The sequence below is a fragment of the Corythoichthys intestinalis genome, chromosome 17 (assembly GCF_030265065.1).
Source record: "Corythoichthys intestinalis isolate RoL2023-P3 chromosome 17, ASM3026506v1, whole genome shotgun sequence".
Lineage (NCBI taxonomy): Eukaryota > Metazoa > Chordata > Actinopteri > Syngnathiformes > Syngnathidae > Corythoichthys > Corythoichthys intestinalis.
In genome coordinates this window covers 17,881,803-17,908,503 of record NC_080411.1, presented here as the reverse complement: position 1 = coordinate 17,908,503, position 26,701 = coordinate 17,881,803, and the positions used below count along the sequence as shown (strand labels likewise).

Below are 26,701 nucleotides of genomic sequence, written 5' to 3'. Positions count from 1 at the left end.
CTCAAGGAGCACTGTGCAAGCCTTCATATTGAAATGGAAGGAGCATCAGACCACTGCAAATCTACCAAGACCCGGCCGTCCTTCCAAACTTTCTTCTCAAACAAGGAGAAAACTGATCAGAGATGCAGCCAAGAGGCCCATGATCACTCTGGATGAACTGCAGAGATCTACAGCTGAGGTAGGAGAGTCTGTCCATAGGACAACAATCAGTCGTACACTGCACAAATCTGGCCTTTACGGAAGAGTGGCAAGAAGAAAGCCATTTCTCAAAGATATCCATAAAAAGTCTCGTTTAAAGTTTGCCACAAGCCACCTGGGAGACACACCAAACATGTGGAACAAGGTGCTCTGGTCAGATGAAACCAAAATTGAACTTTTTGGCCACAATGCAAAACGATATGTTTGGCGTAAAAGCAACACAGCTCATCACCCTGAACACACCATCCCCACTGTCAAACATGGTGGTGGCAGCATCATGGTTTGGGCCTGCTTTTCTTCAGCAGGGACAGGGAAGATGGTTAAAATTGACGGGAAGATGGATGCAGCCAAATACAGGAACATTCTGGAAGAAAACCTGTTGGTATCTGCACAAGACCTGAGACTGGGATGGAGATTTATCTTCCAACAGGACAATGATCCAAAACATAAAGCCAAATCTACAATACAATGGTTCAAAAATAAATGTATCCAGGTGTTAGAATGGCCAAGTCAAAGTCCAGACCTGAATCCAATCGAGAATCTGTGAAAAGAGCTGAAGACTGCTGTTCACAAACACTCTCCATCCAACCTCACTGAGCTCGAGCTGTTTTGCAAGGAAGAATGGGCAAGAATGTCAGTCTCTTGATGTGCAAAACTGATAGAAACATACCCCAAGCGACTTGCAGCTGTAATTGGAGCAAAAGGTGGTGCTACAAAGTATTAACGCAAGGGGGCCGAATAATATTGCACGCCACACTTTTCAGTTTTTTATTTGTTAAAAAAGTTTAAATTATCCAATAAATTTAGTTCCACTTCACGATTGTGTCCCACTTGTTGTTGATTCTTGACAAAAAGTTAAAATTTTATATCTTTATGTTTGAAGCCTGAAATGTGGCGAAAGGTTGCAAGGTTCAAGGGGGCCGAATACTTTTGCAAGGCACTGTATATATATATATATATATATATATATAAGTTGTAAAGCAATAAAATTGCAACAAAAATGAATAAAATGAACAAAAAAAATATTTTTTATAATGGGTCAAAATTATTTTTCGAACAGATCATGTGACTAGCACCATAGACGGGCATTTGCTTTGCATATATTTTTCCAAAAAAAAAAAAAAAAAAAAAAATTAGGGGAGGGCAGTCTTACTTTTCAAATGATTTTTTTTCTTTTGATTGAAATTTTTTTTTTTGCCCAGGGGATACTATTTTTGACTGGGGTAACTACATTGGCACGACACCGGCAGGCGTATCATAATCAATGGATGACAATCTTGGCAAAAAGTGTTGCCTAAGCAGCCTGATTTAGAATTCCCCTCAAGAATAATGGGAAACCAAAAAAAACGCTCATTGTCAACTTATTATTATTATAAATATTCTTGTAAGTTAATTTTATTGCTTACACTGCGTTTTGGGGTCATCAGCATGTTGTGCCCCCCTGCCCCAAAAGTCAAATTCTGCCTATGATTCATTGATTTGAATTGATTTCAATTGCATTTAGACGGGAAGCAATGAATGAAGAAATGAACAAAATGGATTGGATTATTAGCGCCTTCAACGGCACTGAAATATGAGCATTCACGTTAGATGTCAATTCAATTTTGACAGGGGAGGGACAAATGAACGCATGTGACTGAGGACACAAAAGGGAGTCAAATACAGTGGTGCTCAAATCTCCGGTTTTGCGGTGGCAATGTCAAAATTAGGGCTGTCAATTTTATCGAGTTAATGGCCGGTAATTAATTTCTTAAATTAATCACGTTAAAATATTTAACGCAATTAACGCATGCGCGGGACGAGCCACTCACGCATTGCCGCAAACAGCCTACAATGGCGCCGTTTTACTTATATACAAAGCTAAAAGGCAGCATCACACGAGTGGAGTAGATACAAGCATTCATTAGGGCCGTGCTTTTAATTGGCAAAACCTTTGACATCTTTCCCACAACAACTGTAATTACTGGGGGAAGCGACATGGGGAGGAATATTAGGAATTGGTCTTTTTCTTAACACCCTGTATTGAATCTAACGCAGAGAAGATATAGCATTTGCAGTCACCACACACAGTCATGGTTGCACCACTTCCCATCATGCATTTGGGCCAAACCGTTAAGTCGCTACAGTATCATTTACTGAAAGCTCAACAAATACACTAGATGGCAATATTTAGTCAAGATATACAAACTCACATTTATCCTTTAAGAATTACAAGTGTTTCTATCCGTGGATCACTTTCACAGAAAGAATGTTAATACAAAATATGGCATATTTTAGAGATGGTTTGAATTGCGATTAGTTACGATTAATTAATTTTTAAGCTGTGATTAACTCAATTAAAAATTTTATTCATTTGACAGCCCTAGTCAAAATATAAGCATGTGATTCTGTATGTACTGTACTGAATGAGCTACAACGTGCCCGTCAGGCAGAAAAACCCCGCGGGCCAAATTGTAACCCCTGGTGGGCTGCGTCTGACCTGCAGGCCGCAAATTTGACACAAATAAAAATGAATAACAAATGATTCTTATGTCACTTGTTGCACTTTGTTCTTATAGTTAACACAAGCACATTCATTTATTTTTGTTAAACAAATAACCATAGAATTCTTAACACTGTTGGCCTCTTGGGCTTGATAGCGCCATAGAGCAAATGAACCACCACTACACTACAAATCCAAATAAACTTATGTTGACTAAAATATTCATGAGCTATTTCGCCCAAGTCATGTAGCAGTGCTTCCAGTGTATATCTCAAGATCCATTTTTTATCCGAACTTGATGTGTATCGTGACGTTTCGTACTGAGATATTCTGTCCTAAATCTAACGGGGGACCAATCTGTTTTGACTGGGAGGGTTAACCTTACCATGGACATTTTCAGAATAGTTTATTTTCGAAAACACTGAAGAAATGAGTGATTGCTTCTGGGGTGATTTCTGTTGTTCAGTGTTGTACCTTTGGCAAAATTCAATTTACATGCTGATGTAACTTTTCATGGATAAAAGAGGTTCACCATTTTTCTTTTGCCTTTTATCAGGGAACCTCTCCGTTTTTTTTTTGCTAATGCCAGGTGACAAATGTGAACATACCCAGCAAGAATCCTCTTCCACGTAGGGCTCCAGCTCTCCGCCGACCTCAAACACCTCGCCGGTCCATGCCTTGAATGCCACCGAGGATTCCCGGGAAACCGGCGAATGTTGGAAGGTGGTCCAGACGGAGACGTTCAGGCAGTGGATGGTCACGTGCTGGACTGCCTCGGCACTCAGCAGGTGGAGAAAGTTCATCTGCACGCGGCCTACGTTGACTGCCGGCTGCAAATAAACAACCAAAATAGGGAGAAATACTCCCAGTAAATCAAGTGCTGTATTTTTCGCATTTTTGACAACCCTGCTCTACAGTACATTCAACTGTGGAATGTCTTCCTGTACCTTGGAAACAGTTATTGGTTTCAGGCAAGTCTGTCCGCCACCCGTAAAGTTGCAGGAGACTTCAACGGTGTCGGATGTGCAGCCGAGGTTGGGGTCGATCCAGTAAGTGCCTGAAATGGTGACGCGGAGAACAACAAGTTGTGGAACATTTCCTCGTCTTTGAGGAACGACCTCACATACCGTCTTTTAACTTGTGTTCACAGCTGTGCAGGTCCCTGCAGATGCGGGCAGGATTGTCCCTGGTGCCCAATGGGTTCTTAAGGCTCTGGATCAGGTTAGTGAGGTAGTGGAGGGTCTTGAAGATCTCTGCGCCCTGGTCCAGCATGGGCAGGTCCATCACTAGCTTATTCTAACCACAAGAAATAGTCGGCCTGTTAGGCTCTGGAAATTTCACACGCTCGATATTACTCACGAACCTCATTCCTCAAATGGCTGTGTGAATCCATATACAAAAGACCGTCCTCTTTCTAAAGAGAAAAGCAGTCAAGTTTCCTTTGCTTATCACTTGTCAGAATGTTGACTTACAAAGGATGGAGGGACTCGAATGGGACCCTAGAAGGAAGCAAAAACACCCAAAATGAAGACCAAAATCATTGGTTTGAAATGAATTTAAACAGCTCACCGGTGGTCCGCGACGTCCGCGAGGTCCGGGAGCTCCCTGACAGAGACAACAACCACATAAGGTTTGATCCTCAAAGTGAACATGAAATATCAACTGAAAAGTAAGTAGAACATACCCGAGGTCCTTGGACTCCCTACGTGGGGGAAATACAAGAAAAAAAATGTCAGAGGTGACTTTTTAGAACACGAAGTAGGACGGTTTCGTGAGAAAGATCATTACCATTGCACCACGGTTGCCTTTCTCTCCTCTAGGGCCCTGGAAACAAACATGATATTTGTTGAGTGTAAATGATAAAAAATTGGACTCGAGTCGAGTCGCAAATTTGATGACTTCCAACTCGACACAGAAAAAAAACACAGACTCGAACTAGAATCGACTAGTGGGGGAATAACTCGATACCAGACTCCACTAGACTTGTGAGGCAATAACTCGATACTCGACTTGCCTCGTAAGACAATGACTCGAAACTTGAGTTATTTCTTGAATCTTTCCTATATACCTCGGTCTGAAGATGATATGTAACGTTGGAATAGATAAATGAACACCTTAATGCTAGTTATTTTCCTGTAGACTATACTGCATTGTTTTTTTTTTTTACATTGACAGTAAGGTTTTCCTCAAAGATAAACCTGAGTGCTTTGTGGGTGGGCTGAGGAACAATGGTGAAGGCCTTGACTAACCTGTGACTCAACTTGACAACCTTTTGACTTGACACGACTCGTCTTTACAACCTTCTGACTCGGCACGGCTCGACTTGAGCTCGAAACTCGACTCGACTTGAACCAACCCCGTGACTCGACTCGCCCACAATCCCGTGACTCGACTCGACTTACCCGCAACCTCGTGACTGGAGAGGTCCCGATCGATCGGCATCCCGATCGGGTCCGATCACGTCGTTTTCAAAGTATCGGAATCGGCAAAAAAATATCGGCCATACCTTTTTTAAATATATATATATTTTTTTAATTAAATCATTTTCTAATTGTATTTAACGTTACAGACATAATATGTTACACTCATCCAGAGTCTTTAGTTAAGCTTAAGGTAGGGTTATCAAATTTATCTCGATAACGGCAGTAATTAATTTAAAAAAAAATGTATCACGTTAAACTAGTTAACGCAACTAATGCATGCACTGCACGACCCACTCACGCATTGTCGCGCTCAATCTGTAATGGCGCCGTTTTACCTATATAGAGAGATAAAAGGCAGCGTAAAATGAGTAGAGTGAATTTTGGCAGCCTTTGGAGCCTTTTTTTAATTGGCTAAAGCCTTACAATCCCTCTCCCTACGATTAGAAATATCATGGGAAGCAATGTGGGGAAGCAAGGTAGCAATTGATCTTTTTCTTAACACCTTATTTTATTTCCCAACGCAGAGAAGATATATCAATTGGTAACACTACGCACAGTCATGGTTCCACTTCCCATCATGCATTTGGGCATGGCTACAGTATCATTTACTGAAAGCTCAACAAATACACTAGATGGCAATATTTAGTCACAATATACAAAGTCACAAGTCTTTCTATCCGTGGATCCCTCTCACAGAAAGAATATTAATAATGTAAATGCCATCTTGAGGATTTATTGTCATAATAAACAAATACAGTACTTAGGCATTGTATGTTGAATGTATATATTCGTCCGAGTTTTATTCATTTTTATCTTAATGCATTGCCAAAATGTATATGATCGGGAAAAATTATCGGGAATGATTGGAATTGAATCGGGAGCAAAAAAAAGCAATCGGATCAGGAAATATCGGGATTAGCAGATACTCAAACTAAAACGATCGGGATCGGATCGGGAGCAAAAAAACATGATCGGAACAACCCTACTCGTGACTCGACTCGACTTGTCCGCAACCTCGTGACTCGACTTGACTTGCCCGCAACCTCGTGACTTGACTCGCCTGCAACCTTGTGATTCAACTCGACTTGCCCACAACCTTGTGACTCAACTCGACTCGCCCAGAACCTTGTGACTCAACTCGCCCACAACCTCGTGACTCGATTCGACCACGACCTCGACTCGACTCGCTCACAACCTCATGACTCGACTCGCCCACAATCTCGTGACTCGCCCACAACCTCGTGACTCGACTCGCCCACACCATCTTGACTCGACTCGCCCACAACCTCGTGACTCGACTCGACCACAACCTCGTGACTCGACTCGACTCGACATAACTTTGTGACTAGACTCCACAACAACAGGTAAGACTTGGGACTTACCTGGACAGTGTGCCTAATAATGTTGTGCCCCTATTGTGTGGACCAAGTATTGAAATATTTCTGTCTGACTGACCAGTTTTTGAAAAGGTGGACGTAAGTTAGAGCGGCATGAGAACCTTAAAGGGATAAGGCTGCATGTGATAGGGGGTGTGCCCCCAGTAGCTATAGAGATCGAGTATGCGCGTTATGGTGAACAACATGGGAAGCGAACCTGCCGTGTTTGATGCAGACCTAGCCCAGCTGTTCAATTCAGATAAAGAAGATGAGGACTTTGATGGATTTGTGTATTGATTGAGATTCATTGGAGTACTTTGTTAAATTCTTTTTGCTCCCACTGCCTTTTAATAAAAAGAACATGCATGTTAGCGCACATGCTAGCTTAGGTTATTCATGCGCTCATTAATGCGGTGTGCCTTGTGTGTGTGTTAAATATAAAAATATCACCCAAAAATGAGCCTGCACCTTTTAACACTGTGCGCCCTACGGTCGCGAAAATACGGTACTTGTGACTTGGATCATAGTGACTCATACAATTGCCTGGTAAATGATTGTTTACGAAAGATGCGACAAAATACTAAATTGTCTTTGATCGGATGATGATTTTGCGTCTTACGTACCGCGTTTCCGCTAGGGCCGATAATTCCCGCTGGGCCCACGACACCACTCCTTCCCTGAAGTGGAGAAAATGCGTTCAACCAAAGACTAAAAGACAGAGGAAGACTTCCATTTCATCTTGTTCTCATCTTCCTACCGTCGCGCCTTGAGGCCCTTTTGGTCCTCGTATGCCCTTGGGACCCAAGTCTCCAGGAGGACCCTGAAAACAACAAAGAGATAAGCAGTTAAAATTTCACGCTGAACCACAAACGTGATATCCCCCATACCTTTGGACCAAAAACTCCGAAAACTCCAGGAAAACCGGATTCCCCGACGTCACCCTGGATGAGAATTCAGTATTTTTATAAATCGGTAGTTGTACTTAATCCATTTTCTGCGATGAGACTCACAGGTTGTCCTTTGGGACCGGCTTCTCCCGGCGTCCCGGGAAGTCCCATTCCACCCCGAAAGCCTCTTTTGCCTGGAGGTCCGCTCTGTCCGCGAAGACCTCGTTCCCCCTGGACATAAAAGACCAGCATGTTGAACTTTTAATTTGGACGTAAAGTGCCTTTGTGGTTTCAGACTGGCTGTGAACAACTCATTTTTGTTCAATCACATCAATCCGATCAACATCTCATCACGTAAATACTGAAATGTGGAGACAGATGCGCTCGTTGAGAGTGACAGACCTCTATTAGGCTACGTTCATACTACAGGTCTTAATGCACGAATCCGATTTTTTGTCATATCCGTTTTTTTGGCGTGCCCGTTCAGACTGCCTTTATCCATTGAGACCGTTCAAGTATTACGCATGCGCACTAATTCGCAGTCCGACACGCGCTAAGCAAGAAGACCCGCATGCGCAGAAGCATCAAAACAAATGACAGACGTCATCCGTCATTCCAGGGATATCATATTTTGCTTTTCAAAAGGTGGACACAAATAACAGACATAAATAATCCCCGTTTAGGCTTATATTCAAAGTTTATATGGATCGATAGCATGCACGCACTGTCCGTGCACGTCACACACACATACGGGCAGTTTGTCCCGACTCTCGGCCGTGGAGGCAATGTTGAAATATTGCTCACTTGGAACAGAGAGAAAACTGAGCATTCTCAGGCTTATCCTCAACCCATTTTTATTTTTTATGACTGTTGTCAAGCTCAGCCCTTCCTCAAAAGCCCTGTTCACTGCAAGCTAGGCGCTAATAACGCACAGGTGCATCGCTACGGTAACGACTCTCTCGCTATTTGATGACGTAATTGCTGCATGAAATCCGATTTGCGGGACTGGACAGTACAGACCGCCGCGACAGTCTGGAAAAATGTGGCCCAGATCGGATTTAGACCACATACGAAAGTGACCCAGATCGGATTTGAAATGGTCCTGTTCTATGCGACTTGTCACGTTCAGACCGTCAAGTTAATGCCTCACTCGAGTCGGAAAAACACGAAAAAATCGGATTCGTGCATTAAGACCTGTAGTTTGAACGTAGCCTTAGAGTGGTTCTCCACTGAAACCCAGGACTTTCAAATGTGGATTCACCAAATTCAACCCTCCGGCAGTAGATAATCTTTTTTTTTTTTTTCAAATTTAAAACCCATGTAGCTAAGCTAACCAGCTAATGTAAGCATATTCCCGTTCAAATTTGTTCTCGATTTTGACAGCCTGTTTCTAAACAACAATAGAATTTTATGTTTAATGTTAATGTTGTACGTTTAATGTTCATCTTTAAAATTATCTTTACAGCTATAGTCGAAGTGTCTTACCTTAGGTCCAAAGGCTCCCTGATTTCCCGGGAGTCCCGTAACACCGGTTTTGCCACGAGAACCAGCTTTACCCGGGATGCCCGTCTCGCCGTCGTTTCCCTGTTCTCCCTGGACACAATTTCAATGAGTTAAGGGCAAGTGTGACAGTGCTCCACTGCATCCAACAGGAAAAAAGGTGCTTTGAAGAATTATAGTTGCTGCTCATTTTTATGAAAACATCAACATAAAAAAGTTGACAGTCATTCAAGAGTTGGCACTTAAGACCTTTAGCAAGTGATTATTTTTGGTCATTCATTTTTTTTTTTAATATTAGCTATATATAGCATATTTTCCACAATATGTCGTACCTAAAATCCTTCAATTATCTCAAAAGACAAAAATCCAATGCGTCTTATACCGTGATCCCTCGTTTTTCCCGGTTAATGGGGACCAGAACCCCTTGTGAAAAGTGAAGCACTACGAAGAAGCGCCCCCACAGCCCATTTAAAAATTTTTTTTTTTTTTTTTATCAGTCGTGTCCAGCTGCTTGGACACGGATAATAACTTTTGTGGACAGTACATATAGAGTATTTTCCATTGTATAAGTCGTACCCAAAAGCCTTCAATTGTCTCATAAGACAAAAATCCGATGCGTATTATACCGTGATCCCTTGTTTTTCGCCCCCACGGCCCATTTTTTTTCCAGTTTTTTTTGCTCGCTAATGGGCAGCTTTTACTCTATATTTTCTTAACTTTTAAATTTTTTAGGAATATATACAGATATCCCCGCTACTTCGCTCTTCAGACATCGCGCCTGCAGTCCATCGTGGATTTTTTTTCAATATAAAAATAAATAAATACAGGATTTTTTACAGATGTCCCATCGGTTCACGGACAGCCTCTCGCTCTCCCTCCTGATGCTTTTCTTTCTCACCAGGCAAGTGCAGCTTGTTAACGTTAACGATGAGTGACAAGGGAGGTACTTTGAACTTGCCAGAGGAGCTTGAGACTACTACCTTTCAAAGGCACCGACTTGTTTAACTTGTTAAACATTGGTTGTAGTGTGCTATAGTAACTCATTGTGTTGTGTGCCGTTAATTATTATTATTATTTTTTTAATGTAAAAAAGCTACAACTCTACTTTGTGGATTTCGATTATCGCAGGGGGTTGGATTGGCATCGAAAAACGAGGGATCACTGTATATATATTTTATTAACTGAAAAAAATTTGCGACGGACACTGAGGGCGCAAAGTTTGAAGCGTGCAGTATCAATGGATCACTGTATATGGATCGATATTGTTTAATCATGGTGTGACATTTCCTTTGGCAGAGCTCTATGTAGTGGATGCATAACGCAACCACTACCACTAGTACTACTACTGCGCCATATATATATATATATATATTTTTTTTTAATTTATTAGGATCATGGAAGCTTCCACTTGGGGAAAATATATACATACAGTATATCCTGTATATACATAATATAATAAAAATATACAGTAATGTGCAAAAGTTTTAGGCAGGTGTCCTGCCTAAAACTTTTGCACAGTACTGTGTATATATATATATATATATATATATATATATATATATATGAAATCAGTTTTAAAATAGGCTATAAGTTGAATGTGCGCCTTATACGCCGATGCGCCTTATAGTGCGGAAAATACGGTCATTGTTATTCTATTTATACATTTATAAATGAAAACAATATTATTAAAACCTAAATAAATCAAAGCAAAAAGAATAAAAATAGAAATACACTGTGGTAAAGGCTCTAAAAAATATACATTTTTTCAGAGTACTGAACTCATTGCATGCCATTGAGGGTGATAGATGTCAATGCCTGTTTCAATCCACTGTCAATGGCAGCCGATGACTTCAATGCCAGAAAAAAAAAAACAATACAAGTGCATAAAAAGGTCGATCAATATCCAATACCCACTTACCGGCGTGCCTTTGCTTCCGTCCTTTCCAAGAGCTCCGTCCATTCCGGGCACTCCCTCCTGTCCTTCTCTGCCAACCACGCCTCTGGGCCCGATAGGCCCGGCTGTCCCCTGCGGAGCAGAACGGATCAGGTTTTGCTTTCAATGACTTTGACACCATGATTTGTATTGAAACGGCGGATCAGACTCACTTCGGTTCCTCGGGCGCCTTTTGCTCCCACCTGACCTCTTTTGCCTTTTTGACCCTTGACAGAGAAAGTTTTGTTTGAGAAGTTTCTGAAAAATAAAGCTTTGTAGTGGGCCGGGCCAGCCCTGCTGCGAATCTGGTCTTACCTGATCTCCTTTGGCGCCTTTGGGTCCCCGAAAGCCTCGCGGTCCGGGATGGCCCTGCGTGGAACGGCCGACATGTTAAAAACTGCTCACCGTTTGAGGCAGAATGCACGACGACACACTCACGGGAAGTCCGGGAGCGCCCGCTTGGCCTCGTTCACCGTCCACGCCGACTTGACCCTGTCAAAACCAGCCGCTGATGTACCGTCATTAGGAATACATTTTGTGGCAGTATAGCGTACTTACTTTGTAACCTGGGTCGCCCGGTTCGCCCCTCTCTCCCCTGTCGCCGGGAGGACCCTAAGAGAAGCGTAACGTGGGAGCAGAGAAAAAATGGCGACCCCAACCCAATTTACTTACAATTTCACCCTGGGGACCCACGGGACCCTCCTTTTTGCTGTCATCGCCTTGCTCGCCCTGCGTGAACACAAGACCGACAAACGCTAAGCCGAGTGCTGCTGTCGTCGCCGCTGGACAGTGAGCCCTGAAGTGTACCGAAATTTTCTGACATAAGCCGCTACTTTTCCCCCTTCATTTCGAATCCTGCGGTTTATAGTCCAGTGCGGCCTATTTGTTGATTTATTTGTGTTAATAGATAACCCTTTATTTGACAGCAGCGTCATAAGACCGTCATAACTATGACATGACACTATCATAGGCATTGCTGAATGCTTATGACAGATGTCATTAAGTGTCACCCAGCAAATTATGTCACTAACTCCATTTATGTCCAGTTCGGATCTTTTACATCCATTCAAAAGTGAGATAATTTGCCAAATAACACTTAATGACATCTGTTATAAGCATTCATTAATGCTCATGACAGTGTCATGTCACAAATATGATTGTCTCATGACAGTCTTATGGCACCACTGTCAAATAAAGTGTTACCAAATACCATAACTAGAAATTAATGAAAAACTGGAACAATAACTGAAGAAATAATTAGCACAGAACATGAATTTTGATTGTTTTTACATCCGTAGCGCTGCAATGCATGCTAGGAGGCAGGTTGGACAACAACAGTGTTAACAGCAGGTGGCAGCAGTGATGTCCAAAGTAGGGCTGTCAAACGATTAAAAATTTTAATCGAGTTCATTACAGCATAAAAATTAATTAATCGTAATTAATCGCAATTTAAACCATTTATAAAATATGCTATATTTTTCGGTAAATTATTGTTGGAATGGAAAGATGAGACACAAGACGGATTTATACATTCAACATACGGTACATAAGTACTGTATTTGTTTATTATGACAATAAATCAACAAGATGGCATTAACATTATTAACATTCTGTTAAAGCGATCCATGGATAGAAAGACTTGTAGTTCTTAAAAGATAAATGTTAGTACAAGTTATAGAAATTTTATATTAAAACCCCTCTTAATGTTTTCGTTTTAATAAAATTTGTAAAAATTTCAAGCAAAAAATAAACTAGTAGCTCGCCATTGTTGATGTCAATAATTACACAATGCTCATGGTGCTGAACCCCATAAAATCAGTCGCACCCAAGCGCCAGCAGAGGGCGACAAAACACCAAACAACACAAGTAACAAGTGGACATGACACTGTGCGGGCATTTTAATCTGTTTGAGCGGGGCATGTGCGTTAAATGCGTCAAATATTTTAACGTGATTAATTAAGAAAAATAATTACCGCCCGTTAACGTGATAATTTTGATAGCCCTAGTCCAAAGCTTTGCAGCCAATTGGTTCAAAGCTTCATGGTGGTTCATTTGGTCTAATGACAGTCGTATGATGCCGCTGTCAAATAAAGTGTTACCGGTTAACATCTTTTGTGTAAATATCCAATAATACAGTGAGGACAGCTGCGGCTTATAGTCAAGTGCGGCTTATCTATGAACAAATGCTGTTTTCGTGTCAAATTTGTTGAATGGCGGCTTATACTCCTGTGCGCATTATAGTGCAAAAATTACAGTACCTTTTCGCCTTTTGGTCCTGGACGTCCCATTGGGCCGGAAGGTCCTTGGTGACCCTGTCGTGACAAGAAAATGCGACGGCTAGAACACTTTTCATCAATTTTGAAATCGTTGGCTGCAAGTGTTACCTCATATCCCGAAAGGCCCGTTTCCCCCTGTTGACCCATTCGCCCCGGAGCTCCCTTCGAGAAACACAACAGCCCGTAGATCCATGAACAAAAAGTTAAGCAGAAATGGTCAGAAATGTCCCGATGAAGCAATACCACATGTCCGATGGTGCCTCTGGAGCCCTTGGGCCCCACGCTGCCCTGCTGTCCCGTCTTGCCCACGGTCCCGGTTTCCCCCAGGTGACCTTGCTGGCCTTTGGCGCCCTAAAATACGCAGTGACGATTAGAAGTCCACTGATATGGGATTTGCAAAGGTCGATTCAGATTTTAATAAAAAATTCTACCCAATTGCTAATGTACCTCACGATACGATACGATTTGCGATACAAAGCTCACGATAACGATGATCTGACGATATGGCATACAACGATTATCGATACATTGGTTAGGAAATCATTCAATGATATTCTACAAACGGCTAATAAACAGAAAAACAAGCTTCTGCTGTGAATTGGAATGAGTTTATCACTACTAGACGTTCAATCAATCCATTTGAACTGTGAGGGTGGCAACGAATGAACATTCGTTCATTCGCTGCCATCCCTCCCACTTCAAACGGAGTGAACGTCTATTGCCGTCAGTGGCACCCAATGCCAGGCAATGAGGTAATTTTGGGCCATTTAAGGTCATTTACCTGTTGATTTTCAGTTACTTCCTGTTGATTTTGGGGTATTTTATGGGTCATTTCTTGTTAATTTTAAGTCACAGAACAGGAAGTGACCTGGGAATCACCGAAATGAATAGACATGGACTCAAACTCAACAGGAAATGACCTGTTAATGCCCTAAAATGAAGAGCAAGTGACCTGTAAATGTCCTGAAAATCGGACAGAATGACTGTAAATGCTCTGGTTTCGAATGAACGAACGTTTCTAGTCTAAATGGATTGGGCGTCGAGCAACGTCAATGCAACCTTAGAGTTAAGTAAGACACTATTATAGTGGAAGATTTTGGTAGCAACTACTTGGTTCCTTTTTATGTATTTTTTTTAGACATTGACGCCTTTTTAAAACGTTATCTCGATTCTTTGCAGGAGCATATCGATAACCTTTGGGGATACAAAATATCATGATATATCACCATTTCGATTTTTGTCACACCCCTACGTATGACAAAATATCGAAATTGCTATATATTGTGATGCTTAGTATCCCAAAAGGTTATCGACATTCGCCTGCCAAGAATCGAAAAGTGTTTAAAAAAGGTGCACTGTTAAAAGAATAAAAATAAAAATAAAAGAAAGAGGTTGCTACCAAAATCTTCCGCTAGAATAGTGTCTCTTTTAACTCAATGGCTGCCATTGACAGCCCTAAACGCCCAATCCATTTAGACGGAGAAGGGCGAATGAATTCGCGGCCAGTCTTTCTGATTTTCGGGGCATTTACAAGTCACTTCCTGTTGAGTTTGAGTCGCCGTCTGTTCATTCCTGTTTTGTAACCTCACTTACAGCTACAAATCAAGTCAGAAACCTTGGCGTAATTATTGACTCAGACCTAAAATTTGATAGCCATCTAAAGTCCGTCACTAAATCTGCTTATTACCACCTAAAAAATATCACCAGAATTAAGGGGCTTCTGACTCAACAAGACATGGAAAAACATATGCATGCATTCATTTTCAGCAGATTGGACTATTGCAACGGTATATTTACGGGTCTTGATAAAAAAAATCAGTCAGGAAGCTGCAGCTAGTACAGAATGCTTCAGCCAGAGTCCTCACAAATACAAGGAAGCTGGACCACATTACACCGGTTCGGGAATCGCTACACTGGCTTCCAGTGAGTCAAAGGATAGACTATAAAATACTACTGCTCGTCTACAAAACACTTAATGGCCTTGGACCAAAATACATGCTTGATTTGTTAGATTCCTATGAGACATCTAGACCCCTAAGGTCGTCTGGAACCAGTCTCCTGCATGTTCCAAGAACAAGAACCAAGCAGGGTGAGGCAGCATTTAGTTATTATGCTCCTCACCTCTGGAACAAGTTACGTGAACGTCTGAAGTATGCTCAAACTGTTAGCTCCTTTAAATCAGGGCTAAAAATGTTTTTGTTTAGCACTGCATATCCATAACTGTCTATATACTTGCTTTCTATTCCTCTTGCTCCTCCATTGCTGATTTAAATTATTATTATTGTAGTAGTTTTTGTTTTATCTTTATTTATTTATTTTTATTCTATTTGTGATTAAATGCGATTTTTATGTATAATTTTATTTCCTGTTTTGATTGTCTTGGTTTTTACGTTGTATTGATTTAAATGTGATTTTTATGATCTTCATGTGATGTAAAGCCCTTTGAATTGCCTTGTGTTGAATTGTGCTATATAAATAAATTTGCCTTGCCTTGCGTAAAATCAACAGGAAGTGACCCAAACATGTCCCAAAATCCAATAGGAAGTGACTGAAGATCAACAGCAAATGACCTGAAATGCTCCAAAATTGAACTCATTGGTTGCCATTGACCATCATAGACTAGATTTTTCATAAATTTATTTGTAACTTACTGGGGTTTTTGCACCCCCGAGAATCAGCAATAATTATGACACTCAAAGAGTTGTCAGTCTACCTTAAAAAAAAAGTCCACCTTTACTCCATGAGTAACCACCCACCCATCACCTATTTGAGTTCTTTATCGTCACCTGTTCACCCAACAGTCAGTCATAATCCAACTGCTACCATGCACAAGACCAGAGAGCTTTCGAAAGACACGAGAGAAAAAAAAAATGTTGCGGTCTACAAAGCTGGAAAAGGCTATGGGACAATTGGAAAGCAGCTAGGTGAGAATAGACCAACAATTGCAGCAATTGTTAGAAAATGGAAAAAGCTAAACATGACTGAGAATGAGGCTCTATGTAAGTGAGGGCTCAGCCAGTAACTACATGGCAGGAGCTGGTCAATGACCTGAATAGAGCTGGATGCACTGTTTCAAAGGCTACTGTCAGTACAACAATACGGTGCAATGGTTTAAAATCATGCATTGCTCAGAAGGTTCCCCTGTCAAGGCCAGTACACGTAAAGGTCCGTCTGAAGTTTACCAGGGACCATCTGAATGAAGCAGAGGCATCATGGGAGAAAGTGATGTGGTCAGATGAGACCAAAGCAGAACTTTTTGGTGCAAACTTTACTCGTAGTGTGTGGAGGTAAAAGAAGGATGAATACAATCCCAAGAACACCATCCCTACTGTGAAGTATGGGGTTTCTTTTCAACAAAGGGGACAGGACGACTCTATAAAGCAAAGGATGAATGGTGAAATGTATCATCAGATTTTGAGTCACAACCACAACCAAAAGAAACTCTTTGGATGGAGCTGAAACTCTGTGTTCCTCAACGACAGCCCCGAAACCTGACAGATCTAGAGAAGATTTGTGTGGAGGAATTGGCCAAATTTCCTGTTTTTATATGTGAAAACCTGGTGAAGAACTACAGAAAGCGTCTGGCCTCTGTAATTGCAAACAAAGGCTTCTGCACTAAATATTAGCACTGATTTTCTCAGGGGTACAATTACTTATTAACGACAGTAAATTACAACTAAATTATTGAAAATTCATACAATGAGAGTTCCGTTTTTTTAAATTTTTAAAATTTTTTTTTAGATTATGTCTCTATAAGTGGAAATGCATCTATGATTGAAATTTTAGACCTCTACCTATTTTGTAAGTGGGTAAACTTGCAAAGTCACAAGAGGTGCAAATACGTCTGATCCTCACTGTATGTATTAATGGTTAGGTAAATAACAGTATATTGAATGATTCAAATTCTTTTATTCTGGTTTAATCCTGATAATATAATTTCATGGAGTGCTTGGAACCAATTACATGTAAAATGCGGTTCAAAATATGGAGAAAAAAAATCATGATACAAAAGCAACTCTGGAACGGGATTCATTTTGTATGTCGAGGTGTTAGAAGTGACATTTTTTGCCTGCTACTTACTTTTGAAACACTGGCCACCAGGTGGTGCAAAATGACAAGGTTATCTCCCAAACAATAAAGTTATCAGACAAGTTTACAATACAGTAGAGTTATCCTATTATATCGGCCGATCTTGGAAAAAGTCTGTATACCGGCGCGATATATCGGTCGACCTTTAGTGAATGAATGCATGCCGGACGACTAACCTTTGGTCCCAGTTTGCCTTTTTCTCCAATTTTACCGCATTTCCCTTCCTGGCCCTGAAAAGCAAACAAATAAAAAAAAGTGTTAGTTAGTAAAAGAAGAAGAAAAGTGATCTTGAAAACACTCTTTTTGTTTTTTAAAGGGGGAGGGGGGGGGAACAAAAGAATGTTTCATTATTTTGCCTCGTGTTTAAAATTAAACATTTATTTTTACAATAAATACAATGAATATGAGACAAAGATTTACAGTTGCTTTTTATCATTCTTAAAATAAATGCAAATTAAAAATGAACACTTTCTTGCACAATTTATGATTTTTTAAACCCCTCTAGCCATCTATTTACTTTTTATTTTCTTGTTTTTGTCCATGATTTAAACTATATTATTAAATAAAGTATAAAAGAGAAAATATACTGTAGATACATACAATAAACTAATTGGCTGCTAAGACATTATTCTGAAAAAGTTTTAAAAATAATAAACATATAAATAAGTGAATATTTACTATCTAGTAATTGGCTGCCATTGACGGCTATAGATGTCCAAACCATCTGGACAGTGATGGTTTGTTAGCCGTCAACGGCAGGGAATGAGTGGGTGAGGGATGTCGCTTACTCGAACGCCGGGGATTCCGGGACTTCCGGGTGGGCCCTCCTTTCCCTTTAATCCGCTTTGGCCCTTTTCACCGTCGTCGCCCTCTGGCCCCAAGTCGCCCTTTTCACCCTGCCGTCCACACAGGACATTATTTAGGAGTCCACTGCAGGTGTCGCGTATGCCAGTCAGTCGGTCACCTTCATTCCATCAGGACCGGCAGGACCGGCCTCCCCTTCTAAACCTGGCTCGCCCTGTTCAGACAAGAGCACTCTCAGAAAATTGTCTCCAAATCCATCACTTTTCAGGAAATCCAAATATCCCTGAATTTCACAATAAGTCAAGGTCTCTATTAATCTTTCATCGGGTAAGTTTGGTATTTTGGTAATATATAAATAAATAAATAAATAAATGAATAAAAATAAATATAAATATATTTAAAAAACACACACACACAAAAAGGTTAACACTCTGACAGTGGGTTCATAATGATGACATGACACTGTCACGAGCATGAATGAATGCTGATGACAGATGTCATTAAGTGTCAATGATTTCAGTTTTGAATGAATGTAAATGAGGCGGACAGGACATAAATGGAATTAGTGACAAAATTTGACACTTCATGACATCTGTCAAAAGCGTTCATTCAAGCTCATGACAAGGTCATGTCATAAGTATGACTGGCAAATAAATTGTTACCAAAAAAACCCTTTAAGATGATCAACTCATTCACTAGCAATGACAGTGATAGACAAATCAAAATTCATTTAAACTGACAAGGCATGTTTCATTGCCTGCCATTTATGTTATTAGACATCCAATTCAATATGACTGGAGGGATGGCAGCGATCAACCAGGTCACTTCCTGTTGATTTTGGATTATTTTCGGGACATTTCCTGTTGATTTTGGCCCCGAAAAACACCAAAGCTGATTTTGTTTTATATTTGATATCCTATTTAAAGCAACACTTGGTAACTTTTCGGTTTTGGTCAATTTTAGCGACGCTGGTGGACAAAAGCGGTAGTGTTTTGCCTTAAGGAAGACGTGTGTTTCCCATGAAGATCAGCGCACACCTGCATAGTGTCGTAAAGTCATGATGGTCGTCTGCGGATGGATTAAACAACACTTTTGTTTCCAGCGGCTGTGTAAAGGATGAAAACTAATAAGCTAATGAATCCATTTGTGGCTAAACAATAGCATATGACGGTTAGCAACTGCATGGCTTAATGTGGCTAAGCCCCCTACCCCGAGTTCAGTTGGGGCGCTACACCAGCGAGTGAAAGCCGGGCCAATGTTTATTCTGTATATCCTGTTAGACTCCCGTTCTTTTTCCTCCTCTGACAAAATTTTTTGTCTCAGTTGCGCTGCCATCTTTACAGAATTCGCACAAAAGAGTTAGCATCGACTTCCGTGTTTATAATGAACGGAGAAAGGGGAAAGTGACGTATGCCGTAAACAGTGTAGTTAATCTTACTTTAAAAAATTAATTACAGTTACAAATTACTTCTCCCAAAAAGTAATTGCGTTAGTAATTCAGTTACCTGAATGTACGAGTTATTAGTTACTTGGCAAAGTAACTGATGATAATTTTCATGTTTTGTCCCCCCCCCACACACACAAAAAAAACAAAAAACATAGGTCACACTATGTGAAGTTTAAAAGGTTTTTGGGACAATTGGCCCTAGCCCAAATCTTTACCCTAATTTACCCTTTACCCCGAATAAACAGTTAAAAGTTGTTAAAATTGCTCTACTTTTGACATGTGTAAGTTTTAAAACTGTTTCATCAAGATAGATTCAAGTCAAGATTTTGCCGATTTAGGAGTATTTTAGATAAAAAGTTACTTGCGTTCGCTAGGAAGGTTCTCTACAATAGAGCCTTCCTAAGAAGTCTACTGCTTTAAGATGGCGGCTGTTTACTAACGCATCATCTCGTCTCGGTGAGTCCGTCTCCCTCAGACTTTTCTCATGTCATTCAACCGATATAGTAACGCATAGTAATGCACGCCCTTCCATCCTCAGTAACGGTAACGGCGTTGCCAAGATGAGAAAAGTAATTAATCAGATTTCTCACTACTGAAAAAAATAACGCCGTTAGTAACGCCGTTATAGTGTACCGCCATTATTAACAACACTGGCCGTAAAGCAGTGTTTTTCAACCTTTTCTGAGTCACGGCATGTTTTTACATTGGAAATAATCTCGTGGCACACGACAAACCAAAACTGTTCCAAAATTTCTTTCTGTACAGTATATTTATTTATAAAATAGTTTCTCAATATTTTTACTTGCACAGTGTAAAACTCGAGCCTGTTTAGATGAACCCAAAGCTGATATCCTGGCAGGAATCTTCATCAGCAGCTCTTAGTCTCTGTTTTTATTTTTTATAGCAGTTAGGCTTGAAAAGCTCAGAATTATCAGACAGACGAACTTTAGCAATGTCTTTAACCGCATCAGGGCTGAGCAGCTCGCTGACAATAGCGGTAGTATTAACAGGTAGTATTAAGGTCTCTGCCACAGTGTGGGACTTTAGATTTAGCAACAAGTTCACCAACAAGGTAACTGGCTTTGAGGGCTTTCTCATTTACCTTTTTAGCTTTTCTCATAAAAGTTGCCTTTTTCCCTGTGTTTTCACTAAGGCGAACAAAATAGTCCATCGACTTTGAAGCGGCGGGTGTTTCGTTTGGGGATGACGTTTAGGATAGCTGCTCGTGTCGCGTTCAAGAACTGCTCAGATTTCTAGCCGTCAGCCACGTTGCTGCCCTTGACAATGTGTTGGAATAAAACACAGTGGGAGGATTGACTGTCGTCACATATGGATAAAATGAAAAGGACACTTTTGTGACTAAATGACAAATGATGTACAGTAGACGTGCTAGGGTCCCCATTGTCGCTGACAGCAAGGTAGCTGATGGCTAGAAATCCGATCAGTTATTGAACGTGACATGAGCAATATCTCGCTCATCTGCACACGTCCACAACCTTCTACCTCCTCCTTCCTTCCTACTGCAACTCCGCCCAACAACGTAAAAAAAAAAAAAAAAGCGATATTGGATAATTTCTCGCGGCACACCTGACGATCTCTCGCAGCACACCAATTGAAAAACACTGCCGTAAAGCAGTCGGCACATTTCGTCGCAGTCGGCACACATCTTTTTTTTTTTTTGGGTGTGGAAGGGTTCCTGCTATCCTCCTCACTGTTAATTAGTGCCGGTGAAAGTGATACAGACCCTTTCAAGATATACAAGAGGTGTCATTCAACTAGTTGTCAGTCGACTTATCATCACAAATGTTATGAAAATATAATAACATAACAAGGTTGAAAAGTTACCTAATGTTGCTTTAAATGAGTGAAATGTTCCAAAATGAAATCCTTTTTATGGGATTAACCGGCGTTTGCTCGTTTACATACCCGAGGACCGATGAGTCCCTGTTCTCCGATGTTCCCGTCTGCTCCGATGGCTCCCTGTGACGCATGGACAAGTGGGATTTTTTTTTCCCTTGTCAGACTCGTAAGAACCGAGGGGGTGAAAAAAAGGATGTGCGACAAGAGTACCTTGTTTCCTGGCTCTCCTGGCAGTCCTGGTTCTCCCAAACTGCCTGGAGGACCCTGATGGACACAAAAGTGATGGAGCTTTTCACACACACAATCTAATGCTTTTTAATGTCTAACGAGATGAAAATGCGACATCGTTTCTGTCATATGTTCACAATGCGTGACATTTCCATATTGTACGTGGAATACGTTAGTTCGCGTCGTAGCAGTATTATGGTCGTGTCACTCATGCGCAGTGTTGGGCACGTTACTTTGAAAAAGTAATTAGTTACATTACTCACTACTTCTTCCAAAAAGTAACTGAGTTAGTAACTGAATTACTCTATAGTAAAAGTAACTAGTTACCAGGGAAAGTAACTATTTCCGTTACTTTAAAAAGAACTTCTTGTATGTCAAAGAATTTGAAATTTTCTGAGCAGTATTCGAGTCAGTGGAATAGAGAAGAACAGACAGGTAGTTAACTTGTTAGGTGCTTCAGCAGGTTCTTTCCTTTAATTTTGACAAACTTGAAATAGTGTCTATCTATAGTATCTCCACCTCTTAAAGGACAATTTTTCTTCCGAATGCTCTGCCATCCCGACCCTGTGCATCTGTTTTGCGTGTGCGTGTTTGCCGCACGCGCTGTTCCGGTTTGCTTGTGAAATCACCGGCTCTGATTGGCTTACCACGACACATGACTCTAACCCTCAGCCAATCACAATCACTTCCATCGCATCTCTCGAGGGGGTGCATTCAGGTAGGCTCGTTTCTCGACAATTCACGTCACCTACAAAGCGTCTGCCGTCCTCAAGATGGAAGCAAATTTATTGCTGGCTGACAGTGGGAGATGGGAACGAGGCTAGCATCAGGTGTAGTAAACACAGAAACGTTACCAAACTTTGGAAAGCACTGTCTAATTGAATGAGCATGGACAAACAGTTTGGAGTCAGAAATACCTGCGCTATTCTCGAACCTGAACGCACCCCAAGTCTTGGATGACAAATCAACAGAGCAGAGAGTCGACTCTACACGGCTGGTAGTTTCTTCAATTTATTCAGAGTAAGTAACGCACCGCTTTTGACCGTCAGTAACGGTAACGGCGTTGTAACGGCGGAAAAAGTAATTAGTTAGATTACCCCGTTACTGAAAAAATAACGCCGTTACGTAACGGCGTTATTAATAACGGCGTTACTCCCAACACTGCTCATTTGTCATGTGATGCACCTCTCCCTCACTCTCCACACTGGAATTTATGATGTGTTTCAAGCGAGGCTGCAGTCCATCTTGCTTGTTCGGAAACACATGGTTAGGGTGACCAAACGTCCTCTTTTGCCCGGACAAGTTCACTTTTCACGTCCTCTACATGGCGTCCGGCCGGGTTTTATAAATTCATAAAAATGTCCGGTTTTCATGATTTTTCACGGGACCAATTTTAATAGAATCCCTCCGGCCGCTTGGGGGCAGCGTCTGCCTGCGTTGAGGTGGCTCCTACTAGTAGGGGGACAAGGAGTAGTTCTAACAAACGTTTATGCTGTTGTATTGTGTTCATAGTGCTCCATACACCTTTCTGTAAGTTTATCTCCTGTTAATGTCGATCATGTGTCTTCTGTTGTATATTGGGTTATATGTGTACACGGAGATACAATATATTGTATTAATCTTGTATTAATTGTTCTGCGTTTGTGTATTTGGTTGAATGTAAGTATTATATTCTAAGAAGATGTGTTTCTAATACCTCAGTGTCCCGTCATCTATGTTAATAAAAGGAAATTCCAAATTGACACGGAGGAGTATTTCTTCACAATTAGTGTGTGTTGAAATTGACACTTCGCACAGAATACTATGGTACTGTGCTGTCTGTGACGTGTTTCCAGAGAGCCTGCCCAGTTGTTAAGAGTTTTTTACGATCAATAAGCATATAATGGCAACTGTTGACTTCTGTCGGAGCTTTTACTGGCGTGATCTGTAAAATCCCGAATGGTGTCGCAATGTTGCGCTGCCGATGATTGTAAACTTTTATAGCAATGTTTGATTTTCTCTCGGCTACCGGTGCTCGCTAATAGGGTAGCTATCAGTGAGCTAAGTCGTGCTGGGCATAATGGGAAATGTAGTTTTGAATTGCTGCGTTTGGAAACATGCTGGTTGAATAGTTTGTTTGTTTGTTTCGGTTATTGTTTGCGTACAATCTAGAACATTGAATGAGAATAACAATTGAGTAGGAATAACAATTTGTCAACGACAATTGTCCTGATAGTAATTTATAAAAAATGTTTGGTTGGCAAATATCCTACTATGTGCGTGTAGTCTGCATTATGTTATTTTTGTCATTATTTAATTTTTTGTTTGTTTGTTTTTGTGTGTTTTTATTGTTTGATTTTTTTTGTTTTTTTTTTTAGAAAGAATGAAGCCTGTTGAGTAACCTGTAACCTGTTGAGTAACAAAATATTTCCATATAGTGTATAAAACATACTATATGGCAATATATATGATATACTATATTTTTTTTCTTATGAATTTGTCTATCCAGACGGAGGAGGCACACTTTAAATATAGTGATATAGGCATCTTTGAGTGAACTTCGAGTAAAATTCAAGTATCTCCAGGCCGGGCCGAGTGTCCTTTTTTTTGGAAATCAATACATGGTCACCCTACACATGGTAAGATTTGTTTTCTTATCTTGCAATATTGCTGTAGCCTTTAAAGGTCTTTGCTGAGTGATCATCACACACTAAATGTAACTTGTCATGATCAAATTTAACGTGGCGAGCATCCTCTTAAACGCTTGGACAACTTTTTTTACAAACAGTTCGTGGCTTCTAGGATTTAATTCAAAATAGTGTACTGCTTTTCCTGCTGAGTGTGTTTCATCATCACCTAGTTGAGAATTGTCCTTGTAGACGCTACAATATGTGCTCATCTGTCTATGTTCATTCGAAATTTTATGTATTCTTGGACTTCAACTTTTGAATTTTACAGACGAAAACATTTTTAGAAACTATCGAATAAAATTAGACGAAATTTGTGTGCGATTTTGTCGACTAAAACTAGACGAACACATTTTGAAATGACTAAAATATGAGTTAGACTAATAAATATTTTCATCCAAAAGACTACGACTAAAACAAAAATTGGCAAAAACAACCCTGCTCTAAACAATTGTCCATTCATCATGTCATCTGACGACCTTTTGCATTTACATTTGAAAACAGACACAGATAGGTTGCCAGAAGGACTGCTTCATTAAAAATGAGGAAACAACTCTGAATCAGTACATTCTTGTGGAAAAATACATTGCCAGTATTTTCTCCACTTATGATTACAAATGTGGCAAAAGTGTCTCACCTTTGGACCAATTTCTCCCAACAATCCCGGAGTTCCGGGCGGCCCGGGTGGCCCCTGTGGACGACACACACAGTGCTTTAGTATAGTACAGTGCTTCTCAAATATTTTTTTCCTGTTCCGCCCCCACACCCCAGGAATACGTAAACGTTTGTTTGTAACAGAAAAGTCTTACAGCGCATCAATTTGCCTGAATTTTTAAAAAAAGTCTAATTCAAACTGTAAACATACACTCAAGGTACATTTTTGACCATGTGATACTGAAAAATAAAATGGAATAAAATTAATAAATAATACATTCAAATTGATTAGCAACATTAACTCAGAGTACACCATGCCAAACCATTTTAAAAATTAATACATTTTTTTATTTTTGCTCTGGGTAATATCAGCTGTAGGGGTGTTAAAGAAATCGATTCTGCGATATATCAATATAATGTCACGCAATTCTCGTATTGATTCAAAATCCATTTGTATCGATCCTTACACTCGTGTTTTTGGTGAAAATAAACAATTCAGTGGCTGCACTTCTACTCCCGTCCAGTAGTTAGCAGCATAAAGAAGCGTTACCTCACAGTCAGCTGAAATAACAACAACATTAGACTAATTCTAGTAGAGATTTGTATACGTCGCCCTCTAGTGGTTGCTAGGATTAGTCCTTTTATAAGTCTGAAATTTTGGAAATTTGAGCTGAATTTAGCTTAGGTACCATGTCTTTCGAGAACATAGGGAAGTCAGATACTGCAGGTTTTTAAGGCTACAAAGGCCCAAACGCTCTTCCTTCTTGTTAGATAGAATGGGAAAATCAAAAGAAATTGGCTGGTAAATCAGAGAATGCTCCTCAAGTCTGGCTCATCATTGGGTGCAATTTCCACAATTATACTACTGTATACTAAAAACACTATTGTTTACCAAAGCGTATTAGTAACTGCCCTTTTGCTTTTAATGATTTTTTTGTTTTATTTCTATTCCTTCTATTGATTTAATGTGACTTTTGTGTATCATTTTTATTAGTGTTTGTGGATTTCATGTGATGTAAAGCACTTTAAATGACCTTGTCTTCAAATGTACAATAGAAATTTATTTGCCTTTCTTTGCCTATTATATTTGCGTTATAAGTCAATACAGATTTAATTTGCATTGATCATTTAGCCCAGACATGTCCAAAGTCCGGCCCGGGGGCCAAATGCAGCCCTTGGTCAAATTTCATCTGGCCTCAGCCTCTGTCATAAAATCAATAACATCTGACCCGCACACAGACTTCATAAATTGGTCAGCAGTACTGCCACCAGCACATGAAGTAGCTTACACACCAAATGCTGCTCCTCATTTACCATAAAAAGGCAGCAGCACTCTAAGCTACTTTACCCCGTGTGACCCTTTACTCCCAATTTTCTAAAATGGCGACAACAACAAAAAAAAAGTTGACTGCGACGGCCGACGCTTCAAGGATAGGTGGAAATTGGACTATTTTTTCACTAAAATACGCAACAACTGTGTCTGCCTCATTTGCAAAGAGACAATCGCTGTTTTTAAAGAGTTCAATGTGAGGAGATATTACTAAACAAGCCACGCTGACCTGTACAACAAAATTACAGGGAAGATACGCAGCAAGAAGCTAGTTTAATTTCACAGCAGCAGTATTTCGCAAGAACCCGAGAGTTGAAAGAGAACGCCACAAAGGCTAGTTGCGAGACTGTTGAAATTATTACCGGTAATAAAAAAATAAATAAAAATAAAGCAAATGTGACACACAGAATTGGCTTGCTAAAATTTGCTTAAATATATCGTTCTACGTAAAGGACATCAGCCAAGGTCGGCCCCCCACATTTTTACCACACCAAATCTGGCCCCTTTTGCAAAAAGTTTGGATACCCCTGATTTAGCCAATCAATTAA

The 26,701-nt window shown here is 40.4% G+C and overlaps 1 protein-coding gene across 2 annotated transcripts in view; it reads right to left on the bottom strand.

The window, feature by feature from the left end:
• The window catches only part of LOC130905559 (collagen alpha-1(XXVII) chain B-like), a 136,675-nt gene that overhangs the window by 3,574 nt on the left and 106,400 nt on the right, over window positions 1-26,701 (bottom strand). The window contains exons 33-60 of one of the 2 annotated variants that reach the window (XM_057819088.1): window positions 24,807-24,860; window positions 21,486-21,539; window positions 21,342-21,395; window positions 18,129-18,182; window positions 17,953-18,060; window positions 17,341-17,394; window positions 13,319-13,426; window positions 13,184-13,237; window positions 13,058-13,111; window positions 11,472-11,528; window positions 11,358-11,411; window positions 11,238-11,291; window positions 11,115-11,168; window positions 10,973-11,026; window positions 10,785-10,892; window positions 8,852-8,959; window positions 7,490-7,597; window positions 7,367-7,420; window positions 7,237-7,299; window positions 7,103-7,156; window positions 4,469-4,504; window positions 4,365-4,382; window positions 4,250-4,285; window positions 4,153-4,179; window positions 4,044-4,094; window positions 3,808-3,976; window positions 3,628-3,737; window positions 3,289-3,510 (exon numbers count right to left, since the gene is read on the bottom strand). In XM_057819088.1, the coding sequence (XP_057675071.1) occupies window positions 3,289-3,510; window positions 3,628-3,737; window positions 3,808-3,976; window positions 4,044-4,094; window positions 4,153-4,179; window positions 4,250-4,285; window positions 4,365-4,382; window positions 4,469-4,504; window positions 7,103-7,156; window positions 7,237-7,299; window positions 7,367-7,420; window positions 7,490-7,597; window positions 8,852-8,959; window positions 10,785-10,892; window positions 10,973-11,026; window positions 11,115-11,168; window positions 11,238-11,291; window positions 11,358-11,411; window positions 11,472-11,528; window positions 13,058-13,111; window positions 13,184-13,237; window positions 13,319-13,426; window positions 17,341-17,394; window positions 17,953-18,060; window positions 18,129-18,182; window positions 21,342-21,395; window positions 21,486-21,539; window positions 24,807-24,860 (2,031 nt within the window). Of the gene's footprint in view, window positions 1-3,288; window positions 3,511-3,627; window positions 3,738-3,807; window positions 3,977-4,043; window positions 4,095-4,152; window positions 4,180-4,249; window positions 4,286-4,364; window positions 4,383-4,468; window positions 4,505-7,102; window positions 7,157-7,236; window positions 7,300-7,366; window positions 7,421-7,489; window positions 7,598-8,851; window positions 8,960-10,784; window positions 10,893-10,972; window positions 11,027-11,114; window positions 11,169-11,237; window positions 11,292-11,357; window positions 11,412-11,471; window positions 11,529-13,057; window positions 13,112-13,183; window positions 13,427-17,340; window positions 17,395-17,952; window positions 18,061-18,128; window positions 18,183-21,341; window positions 21,396-21,485; window positions 21,540-24,806; window positions 24,861-26,701 lie in introns of both variants that reach the window. The other variant, XM_057819087.1, reaches the window with a different exon arrangement.